Consider the following 12159-nt stretch of genomic DNA (forward strand, 5'->3'; position numbering starts at 1 on the left):
GTTGGAGAAAAAGCAGTTATTGTTTCTGAGCTGAGTGTATTTGATGTTTTTTATTTAATGGCAATTGTGTAAGGAGTCTTTCGGGTCCTGAATGTTGGAACAATTGTTATGAGATATATGTGGTGAAAGATAAGGCAGTGAAGGCTGATATTAATACATTTAATACGTATCTAGCATCGGTTTGCAGGTGTATTTGTTCAGGGCTCTGTGCTCTGCAACCAGGATGTGCTGGCCCCTGTTGTCAAGTTCTATGAATATGTCCTATGACATTCGCATATGGTGTTTTTATTTTTCATGAAGAATTGTATATAGTTCCTGTCTTCTAACTCCTCCACCAATTCTGGCTATGTGTATCAAATACATTGAATTAAAATTGGTCTCAGAGGCAATTTGCTATGTCTAGCTTAGCCATTTCCTCTGGGTGGTGGAATTCCTCAGCCTAGTCCTGGGTCCCACTATGAACGCCCTCCTGTACCATGAACTAAGAGCAAAATGTTCTCTGATTGTACTTGTCTCTTTTTGTGCTGTGAAATCTGTCCAGAAGCTTAGATGAGCTCATCTGTTCAGCAATATTCATACTCATTAGTGTCCATCTTTTCATTTGAGTTGCTTCTATGGCTCTCCCTAGAGGGTTTGCTACTGCAGCATCTCTCTCTGCAGGTTATCTCTGTATTTATCCCTACGAAATCTTCATGTAATAATGAACCAATGCTTCTGAATTTTTCCTGTGGTTAAGTAGTTAAGACCCTCAAATTCACAGAAGTATTTAATAATCTTGTTTTATCTGGAACCATCATACCAATCTTTGAAGAAATGTAAGAAACTCAAACCTTATGAAATTAGTAAGAAATGGTAACCGAAACCTCAGTTTGCGGAAGGCATCAGAGTGTCTTTCTCTCTGGTGGTTTAAGCTGTTGTGGTTTTAGGCATGTCTCTGTAACTACAAGCTCTGTAGCTGATATTGGTGTTAGGACAGTTTATCACAGTTTGGTGCTGTGTGTCTTAGGACTTTGCTATCTGCTTGGAGTCTGTGTTACTGCTTTGGGCCAGCTGTACATGCTCTTGACTTGTTATATTTGTCTAGCAAATATACAAGCTTGGCTTGTAGTAATGCTTGGAAACAGCCAAAAACATCACTGATGTGTTCACACCAGGTATTTTATATGCCTGGGATGGTATTGCATAGCTGCTTCCTCTAGAATTCTGTCAGAATACTTACATACATAATGAGATATGTATGTGATGTTAAAAGGATGTTATTTAGGTTGAAAAGTTAAGCTCCTCACTGTTAAGGAATTGACAGATTTACAGTTGCTCATGCCATCTTGATTGTACCCACACATGTGTCCCTCTCATGCAGTGAATGAGGTAGATGTCCCATGGAAAAAATGGTATGTGACCATGTAATTGCATTACAGTCCAGTTGTTCAGCATACTCCTAGTGTGACTGTCCGGTATGTAGAACTTCTATGTCTGGTTTTGAAAAGCAAAAGACAAGGGCAAGTCATGTGCCTTGTTGCTGTGTCAGCTTCCCCATGTGCACACACACTATCAGCAGGAGAGCCTGAAATTTGACCCTTCAGTATCGCAACCGACACTCCACCGTCTGAATTTATGAGCTGTTGCTGCTCGCTGGCAGCTGGATCCAGGTACTGGCTTTTGTGATAGTTGTGGCAGAGGATTCAGCCCAGGTTTTCTTTCTCTCCCATGAGTGGCCAACTTCAGAGTATGGTAAGGGCATGTTGTTTTCAGAGCTAATGATATTATTCTGGTCTCAGAGTAAGAAGGATATGGAACTGTTGGAGCTGGTCCAGAGGAGGCCACGAAGCTGCGAAGAGGACTGGAGCATCTCCCCTATGAAGACAGGCTGAGGGAGTTGGGGCTGTTCAGCCTGGAGAAGAGAAGGTTGTGTGGGGATCTCATAGCAACCTTCCAGTATCTGAAGGGGCTACAGGGGAGCCAGAGAAGGACTCTTTATTAGGAACTACAATGATAGGACAAGGGGTAATGGGTTCAAACTGAAAGAGGGGAAGTTTAGGCTAGATATCAGGAAAAGGTTTTTTCCTGTGAGGGCAGTGAGACACTGGCACAGGTTGCCCAGGCAGGTAGTAGATGCCCCAACCCTGGCAGTGTTCAAGGCCAGGCTGGTTTTGGCCTTGAGCATCCTGGTCTAGTGAGGAGGTGTCCCTGCCCATGGCAGTGGGGTCTGGAGCAAGATGATCTGTAAGGTCCATTCCAACCCCTAAAAATTCTATGGTTCTATGATTCTGATTTGTGTGACAAATGGCTTGTGGCTGCAGGCAACTGGGGAGCCCAGAGCAGGATGTAGAACACTCCTCTCAACAGAAATATATCAAAATCAGAACTGAAGAGTCCTCTGTATAAACATGAGAGAGAGAATATGGGTACACTAATCTGGACTAGAATTAAACAGTGCTTTTGGTTGTTTCTCATCTCCTGGTTTTTAAACAAGATCTGTAAGTTCTGGATGAGCGAAGCTGTGATTATCTCACAGGTTGTAAGGGTAGTGTTTTAATGTGACACAGGCCACGGCTTGCCAGTGCCACTGAAATTGCCAGCTTCATGCCTCATAAAATAGCCAATGTTTGGCCTTGGCTGAGCAAACGGAGATGTTTCTGAACTGACTTCAGCAATGCTTCTGTATGCCGATAGTTGGCTTGGGACAGATGAAGCTGAGTAATCAGAAGGTTGTGGCTGAAATTGGAGCCCTGCACCTGAAACATGCCATGAGCAGGAGTTTCTGTTTCATTTGGAGTTGTTACATAGGATCATAGACTTTCATAGTTTTGTATCTTTTGTTTTCAGAACCAAATCAACTGCTCGACATGGTGAAACTGCCCATCAAAGCAGATGACCTTTAAAGGTTGCTCCATGTGTATTTATTGACCTTTCCTGGGAACTTGTTTTTTTTCTTTTTCCTGTGGCAACCTGAACATTCCAGCTTTAAACTTTTCTGGTGGTTTAGAGTCACAGAATAAATCATAGTCTTTAATCCTTGTGAGATAAGTACTTTAACTGTCAGTTGCATTAGGGACTGGTTTCTTTTTGCTGAAGTATCTGAGTTTTCCAGAACTTTGGACGTGATCAATACTTTTTCTTTTCCATTTAAAAGCGCTTGAAACCTTTCTTTGTGATGCTGATTTCAAAATCTTCATTCAGGATTTCTCACTGAGTCCTTTTCTCCGTTGTGAAGTTGATGACAGTACAGGTTTATTGACATAAACTATATAATGTAACTGTAACTGCTGCCTCCCTCTGCACACAAACTGTGAAGCAGGTGGGATTGTGATGAAGGGCCACTAGCTATATACAGCAGGCAGGAGAGTGTTTCTTTACTGTTAGAGAGGTCTGCTTCACAATTTCTGCTTTTCAAGTACTCAGGGATTTTGAATCATGATTTTTATGATTTTCTCTTGAAAAACTGCATATTTTGCATGGCCTTTATACTAAACAATAGCTTTAAAATAAAGGAAGGGAGAGTAGAAAAAATCTAGATCGCCTTATTTGTTAAAATTAATCATCTGACCAATGTTGCAATTGAGTCTCTGTTTATGAATGGATTTTAAATATATGCTGAATAATAATCTTGCTTCTATTACTGTCAAGTATGAACTCCTGTTTTGTAGCAAGAAGAATTTGAGAGCCTTATTTATGTTGAGTATTTCTTCTTTCAGTCTGAGGACCTCAGATTGGGGCAAAACTTAATACGTTTACTTAGACTAAAGCAAAAGATACCTAAAAATCATATATTATATTGTGCTGGAAGGGACCTTTAAATGTCATCGACTTTAACCACACTGCAGTGAGTAGGGACACCTTCCACTAGATCAGATTGCTCAGAGCCCTGTCCAGCCTGACCTTAAATGTTTCCAGGCATGGGGCAACCACCACATCTCTGGGCAACCTGTGCCAGTCTTTCATCACCCTCATAGTAAAATATTTCTTCCTGATATCTAGTCTAAATCTGCCCTCTTTCAGTTTAAAACCATTAGCCTTGTCCTATTGCAACAAGTCCTGCTAAAAAGTCAGTCACCATCTTTCTTATAACCCCCTTTAAGTACTGAAGAGCTGTTGTAAGGTCTCTCTTCCTCCAGGCTGAACAGTCCCAACTCTCTCAGCCTTTCCTCATAGGAGAGGTGCTTCAGCTCTCTCAGCACTTTTGTGTCCCTCCTCTTGACCTGCTCCAACAGGTTCATGTCTTTCCTGTGCTAAGAACTCTAATTCTTAGTAGGTGCAGAATAATGGAGCTATAAAAAGCTGCCAAACTTCGATGAGCTGAAAGGAAAGCTTTATTTCTAAAGATACAAAAAAGGAATTACATAAGCTGTGACTGATGAGGTGTGTCTAAAATGTTGACAGTTATCAGGTGAATGGCATTTCATTCCTCTTGCCAATGATGATGAGCTCTGCTCAGCATGAAATCCCACAGAAGCTGGTCTAGTTTTTCTTGGAAGTGTAGGTTCCTTCTTTTTAGGAGGCAAAATAGAAAACAAAAATATTTTGGTTCCATGAAAATATATACTTTATATAGAACAGCTATCCATCAGTTCCTACCCTGAGTCAGTAAGAGGAAGAATTAGTCTTAAGACAATATTTTCTTTTTTTAATTTCTGTCTATCTAACTTGCAAGCTTCTGGCTCCTTTTCACACCGTGGTTGTGATGCCTTTTGCCACTATGAATCTTCTAAAACCAGGAAACAATGCAGTAGAGTTACAGTGAGCTTACACTACATGATCCAGACTTTTGGGCTGATCTTGTGCCCAAAGATGTAAACTCCCATAAGCAGCAGAAGAGCAGGATTAGGTATGGAAAGTTATACAGTGAAAAGTAGGCATGCTGATATTCATATGGGACAGTATTTTTATCTGTTAATTTTTTAAAAAAATGAGAATTTAATGAAATTTAAAGTGAATGAAAGCTTGAATGAAATAAAATGAAACTTTAAAAGAAGTAAACAAAAGGTGAGACAAAGGTGAAGATATGCCAAATATACCCAGAGGGGGAAAATAAAAAGAATCCCATTTTGATTGTAAAAAGGATTATGTACTATGATGGTCCTTTGCACACAGAGAAATAAATGCTGAGGCTTAGGTTCTATTTAGCTCTTTAGGTCAACTGAGCTAATCTCTGAATAATGACCCAGCAGATCAAACTAGTGGGTTCTCCTAACATCTAGCATTGAACTCTACCCAAAATATTTGGAAGCAGAACATCAAAAATGAATGTCATCTGACAGCAGCCAGATCACTACCAGAGCTAAAATAGCCCTGGACATGTAGTCCATGATGTGTGATATACAAGTGGTACATATCTGTTTACTGTGGGTGTTGTAGTGGTGAGGTGGTTTGAACTGACAGCCCTGCACCACATACTTCAGCACTCAGCTCTTGGGTCACAGATAAAAGATTCTATGTTAGAAAGATATGTAATGTATTTATGAGTAATATTATGAGATACGTAGGATTTACTCACAATCACATTGTGAGTTATTGTCTGAGTATCATTGCAGGCATAACAAAAGCATATTATTTGAGTGAGGTCACTTACTCTTTTCTTCTTTGATGTAATCATATGGTAGGTTGAGATGTGTTACACTCTGCATATGAAAATGATGCACTTACATTTGTGCGTTATGCCCTAATAATTAAGAAAGTTTCTCCTACAGGCAAAACCATGTTTTGCTGTGTTCTGTGGAGTTATAAAATTCTAAATACAGATTATAAATTATAAAATTCTAAAACAGAGCTTTTAAGTCTCCCTACTGTTCTTTCTGCTGAGTTGCCTTAGCAGCTGCTACTGCTAGTTAGTGAAGTCTCTGCCATATGGAGGATTACAGCTAGAGGCCTCAGAGTTGCAGAAATAATAGAACATGGTGTACCGAAATGGAAATTTTATTTTGCAAGCAACAACTTTGCTATAAGGTGAGAATAAAACCAATCATAAAGATATTCAGTTTAATCTTTGTGTCTTTGCATTACCGTTGCTTGTAATATCTGCAATAATGAAAGAGGACTCCTCTCTGGGAGATTAGGTCTAAACAAAGAACACAAATGCCATTATTTCTTCAAAGAGCTTTCAATTTCCTTTCAGGTTTTCTGCTTCCTATTCTTTATTTCTATCCATTTTTTTTCCTACAATTTATGATATTCTGATGTGCAATGCATTTACGGAGAGTTAAAAATATTTTTCTGGCTTCCTATCTAGTTTCATGCATCAGGCCCATGCCCTGAATGACAGCAGAGCTGTGTAGATGAATGAAAGTAGAGGCAAAGTGAGGAAGATAATTTTACCCCCTCCCAAAACAGTTTTTGATTCATTTTGTGAACTGAGTAACATATAGTTTTTCCTCGTACTCCACAAGTAACCAAGGAAAAAATATTTTGTTTTTAAAAGCAAAAATGTTGCAAGAAAGTTGTGAGATCCTTTCTCAGTAATGAGATAAGATTTTTATGCATTTCAACCCTGCAGTCTGCCACTTTCTAATCCATTAAGGAAGCTAGCACATAATCTGCTTTACATCCATGGACATAACCAAAGTCAGGGAAATTATTTTCAGCATCTTGTATTAGTACACCCCTAATAAGTTACTAGAGGCAGGAAAAAACATGTTTTCAGGTATGCTGTAAATGCTAATGACAAAAAATGTCATAGCAACTCTACTGTAAAGGAAAAATATTGCTACTTAAATATAGAGAATTCTGCTTACAATGGACTCAAAACTTCTCTGTCCTTTATCTATTCCAATACTTCTGCACATTTCCCAAATGAAAACAGCAACTTTTGTGGTGGAACACAGTAACTATAAAAACAAATACAATCTACTGTGGTTAAATTAATAAAATGCCCTTTTGTTTTTTTCTGAAATGCTGTGGGATGTTTTTCTCTTTAAGGAAAAAAAACTTAGCTGTGTTTCTGATTTCCTCCCCCTCCCTTCTACTCTAAATAAGTGCTCAAATTCAATGTTTTATTCATTAAAATATATAGCTAACATAAAAGCTCAAGTAAATACTGAGGCTGTAGATTCTGTTTGCAATAGGATCAGACAGAAACATCTCCTAGGTTATGTGCTGCTCCACTGTTGAAAGTTGTTCTGTGTTGCAGAGTTCAAACCTGTATTTAAATAGAAAAACATACCCACCCCAATTGGTTCAAGTAAGCTCTTTTAATGTTCATTTTATTAGGTGAAAGGGTATCAGGATAATATTTTCTAATATTTTCTGTTTGATTGCAAAGTGCACCAAAACCAAAGAAAGCCTTTCCACTGAACTGTAACCAAAGCTGGATCTAGTTGTTAACTCTAACAGTTTTTTGTGATAATCACATGTAATGAGCTTTACATCTTAATATGTTTTCCTTAAGAAAATGTTGTACAGGAATTAGTATGACTTGAACTTATAATGGATAATAAGTAAGTTTTTTATTTTGTTTTCTATTGAGAAATTTTGGGAAGTAAACACAGCACCTATATAGGGGGAAGATGTATGTAATATATATATATAAAGTCCTGAGTGTGTCAGAAGAGCCACCACCTTGTAAGAAAGCATAGGAAAGAGAGATATCACAGGTCAGGAGTCTGTGTATTTAGGTGAGGAAAATTACTGTCAGGTGTCATGTAAAATAGAATTTTATTATTTTGGAATTGAGCAGTGTTATTGTTCAGGTCCAATAGGTATATAAAGTTTTTCAATTTCAAAGTCCAGAAGACACATTTCTTTATCAGAAAGAGAGGATCATTATGATGAATTCTTCTCACCAAGGTGACAGAAATAAGACACCTCTGGCAAAGTGGTGGTCAGCAGCACAGACCAGGCTGACTTCAGAGCTTACCTTGGTGTTGCTGTGCAGGAGCAGCTTTGATACCATCTGGAGGTGGAAGTGCCAGGGTGTCCTCCAGATCAGCTGTGAATGACATAGATAGTAGAGCTGGGGAGAAATGTGACCTGCAAGCCTGTTTGGGAACATGCTTACTCTTTAGTGTGAATAAATATTGGTACTGTATGTCTGACTCCTTTGATGTGCCCCAGCTGCCATTGTACCACCATGGCATGAACAATGTGAAACATTTGAGATGGCAAAAACCTTTAGAACAACCCTGATGTCACAGGTGGGATTTGTAGGCAGTCTGAAGTTGATTTAAGCTCTGTGTTGGTTTTATTGGGCTGAGTCAGGGGCACACCAGGCTTCTGTCTGTTCACAGCACCTATCATTTTAAGTAAATATAGGCCTGGCCTTAATTTACATCTGTTAATTGTGTTGTTGCAGCTTGATATCCTCTTTATTGTAATTTAATTTAGGGTTGATTCAATAGTGCTACGGTTCACTGTGCCTGATAGAGTTGTTGCAAAACATCTAAAGCCAAGTTCATTAGCCTTTCCTAAGGTATGTGGCTACGACACACAACCTTTTATAAGCTTTTTCAATTTATACATGTTTTGAACACCTTCAGGTCTGAGGGCCTTTGCATCTGTTCTGGGTTTAAAACCACTTGTTAAGTTTGAGTGATGGTGAAGTGATTTCTCTGCCATTCTTGCTCTATTTTGTGAAGTTTCTATTTCTTGTAAAGATTTTTCATTCTAAAATTTTCTGTTTTCTTTAGGGAACAGCAGTACTGCAGTCTGGAGTCTTACCAGCTATATCAGGTAGGAGTCATTTATTTATTTCCTTTGTTAAAGGATAATATTTAAATCTCAAGTTGTGATGAGAGAAACAGAAGATTTGTGGAAGCAGAACTAAAGACCTTATTGAGCAGTAACCTGTTCATGGTTGGTTTTCCTGCTGCAATTCATGACTCACAATTATGAAATGCATTGTAATCTGTAGTAACTTTGCTTGCAAAGATTAATATATTTGGTTTTCCCCTTCTTTTCATTAATCTAAAGAGGTTTAAAATTATCAATTTCTATATGTTTAGTGCTTTTGCTACATACATATTCAAAGAACATCAAGAAAGTGTTATTTTTAGGCTATATTAACACCAAAGGGAAACTTGATTTATATGTTCAGTGCACATATCCAGTTTTCTAAATAACACAAAACCACTGGCAAGAATTCTTACTAGAGGCAATATGGAAATGCTTCTCTCAAGTCAGTGGATCTATTGAGTGACCAACAAAATCACAAATGAGAGGATTTTGCGTATCTGGCCTGGAAAGATTATTTAGGCTAAAGTAACATGCTGAGATGCACTATAAGCCTTCCTATCAATAGAATGTATTGATTATCTGAGTTCTCTGTCTAATGTAACCAAACTGATCTGGCACCTTTTGAATTACCATTTTACTTAAAAGATAACATTTTTGTTATCTTTGAAGAAAAATGTAAAATGACCCAGACTCAAGCTCTGCCAGGGGAGGTTTAGGTTGGATATTAGGAAGAGATTTTTTACAGAGAGAGTGATCAGGCATTAGAATGTGCTGCCCAGGGAGGTGGTGGATTCACCATCCCTGGAGGTTTTCAAGATGAGACTGGATGTGGCACTTAGTGCCATGGTCCAGTAACCACGGTAGGGTTGGACTCGATGATCTTTGAAGTCTTTTCCAACCTGGTTGATTCTATGAGTCTATGATTTCATAAGGGTTTGGTTTTGTGTACTGTCTCTGTGGTAGTCCTTGGAGAGATCTGTGCAAGGAAGTTGTTTAGTATCTTAAATGCCTTTATATTCCTTAAACAGTTTACCTGATAATTCATCAAATCCATTAAATTTCACAGTTTTCCTGTTCCAATAGACATAGAACAGCTTTTTGTGCTTGAGTTTCTTTATTAAAAACCTTGGCAAATATGTAAAGCAGTGTGTAGCTGATTGATACTTGTGTGAACAAATCCAGTTAAGATAGAAATCCAGTAAGATGAGGAGGTGTCTCTGGAGAAGGTTGTAAGTAACTCTATTCCTTTGTCTGTCTTAGCAGGAGAAAATCCAGAAGTATTTAGCAGATCTTGTTGCTAGTTATTCCACTCGAGTCAGTGGAATTACTCTTGATTTATAGAGGTGTAAGTAGAAGCCCAAATTGGATCATTAATTCTATCTTTCCTTCTAGTACTCAAGTTTCTAGTCCTGTAGTCAATCCAAGGAAACCAGAGCACTTATGATTAAAGTATATGTAAATACAGGGAAACAAGTCTATAGCTGCATGTGTTTGGCACAGTATAATTTCTGTATTAATTTCAGCGCCAAGTTAATTGTGGATGCAAACAATATCTGACAAAACCTTAATCTCAAATTATTTGTGCATATGAGGAAGGTAACTGTTTTGATAAAATTATCATGAATCAAATTGGAAGTGTAGAAATACAGGACAGATTTTTATATCAACAGAAAGAGAAGATACAAGACTGAAGAAATTTGAGTAGGTGGGTTTTCCTGTTTGGTACACTGGGAAAATATTGTTTAAGAAAAGAACTGAACACTTGTTGGAATAAGTATAAATGCTTAAGGCAAATGCAGCATCTAAAGCCAGTGACTGAAACTTGTAGCTATCTTTGTGGGGTTTCATCTCTCAAATGCTCTAATACCAGTACAACATTATTCTTCAAAACTATACCATATTTCAGACTACAAACAAAACTGAAGCTTTCTCTGCCTCATTGCATTTTTATTGTCCTTAGATATTTAAAGTTTTGTCTTTTATAGATGTGAAGATTTCAAGTATAATTGAATTTGGCATTGCAAATCTTTCAAGAACTGTAGACTTTGCATGCTTTGCTTCCATCATCTTTAGTCTAAGCCATTAACTGAAGGTCCCAGTGCTGATCAGTCATTCTCATAGTTCTGTTGGACTAATGGAACAGGATTAGAACTTTTCTATGTTTCTGTATTGAGATTACTATCCACTGTTGATAACATATGGGCACACTAATTTGAGGTAACTACTTTCAAAACCTGTCTTGTGCATATAGACATAGCAAGGCACCTCAACTGTCATGAATGACTGTAAAATGACCTAATACCCAATGATAAATTTTGGTAGTGTAGCCATTCACTTTATCACAAGCACATTTCTTTGTCACCACAGAGAGGACTGTGTTGTATTTTCATTCAGTTATGCTGTAGAATGCAAACTCACTTCCTCCTGTGTTACAGGTGCCCACATGTTCTATACAATGGTTTTGTTCTGGAATGCCCCAGTTCTGTAACAAGACATGGAGTAAAACAGGATCAATTGTTTAAGGATTTTTCAGTTTATTGGAGTGCATGTGGGTGATAATATTCTCTTTCCACTGTTACGTGTGCTGAGCAAACAGACTTAACGACTTTAGATAAATGTGTTTAACTCTAATGGCAAGCTGAAGAGTGTTCATAAATGTGGCAACAATTCTGAATTGCATTACTAGATGGAAAAATCCAAGTTGGGGTGAGTCATTTAATTCTGGTTTAAATAATTTTGTTGCCTTTGTTATAAATAACTTTGTAAAGATTGATTAGAGAGACTGAATTAGATTACTTGCCTTTGTAGGAGGAAAGTGTTCCCATTGTTATCATAGCTTTGTACTACAGAGCAAGGTAAGGGACTCTTTGGCATTGTATGGTGTGGCAACGTCAGCTTTTAAGTATAAGCATTTATAGTTAGGATGGACCTTAGAGGTTCAAAAATGTGATTCAGAGTTCCTGGTTTCTGAGACTGCTGGGTTCTGGAGGCACCTCAGTTTAGCTCTTAGTTGTGTAAAAATTTCTCATGGGACCTCTACAGACATGACTGCTTAAGAAATTCTGTAGTGGATCCATCTAGTGGATGCAATGTCAGAGATATATATGTAAGTGTTTTTCTCAGGAGCTGTTTTCTTGTTTTGAATTAAGGGATCATGAATGAGATGCATATTCAGTACAGAAAGGTGAAACCAAAGACAGCACATTTCTTCACAGAAGAGTGAGCTGAAGAGCTCATCATTCTCTTGATGACGTTTCTGGTACTATAAATGAAAATATTGTAGGAAAAACAGGGCCAAATTGATTGAGTAGGCAGAACCTCTGCCCTGCACTTTGGATGTACTTCTGTATGTATGTCTGACAGGTGTTTTAAACATGTTCTGTGAGGAGAATCCTTAATCCACCTTAAATCATCCAAAGTCTTTTGCTATTCTTACTTTTACAATATATTTTCAAAGAGTTGTACTGCTTCTTGTTATAAATTGCGGCAGGGGCG

The 12159-nt window shown here is 38.0% G+C and overlaps 1 protein-coding gene across 1 annotated transcript in view; it reads left to right on the forward strand.

The window, feature by feature from the left end:
- DOK7 (docking protein 7) overlaps nucleotides 1–8661 on the forward strand; it is a gene marked incomplete at its 3' end in the record, with an annotated part of 42551 nt that extends 33890 nt beyond the window's left edge. The window contains exons 7-8 of the mRNA XM_009083091.1: nucleotides 8317–8401; nucleotides 8619–8661. Coding sequence (XP_009081339.1) covers nucleotides 8317–8401; nucleotides 8619–8661 — 128 coding nt within the window. The remainder of the gene's footprint in view (nucleotides 1–8316; nucleotides 8402–8618) is intronic.
- Between the last annotated feature and the right edge of the window lie 3498 nt (nucleotides 8662–12159).

Source organism: Acanthisitta chloris, unplaced genomic scaffold (assembly GCF_000695815.1).
Source record: "Acanthisitta chloris isolate BGI_N310 unplaced genomic scaffold, ASM69581v1 scaffold26979, whole genome shotgun sequence".
Lineage (NCBI taxonomy): Eukaryota > Metazoa > Chordata > Aves > Passeriformes > Acanthisittidae > Acanthisitta > Acanthisitta chloris.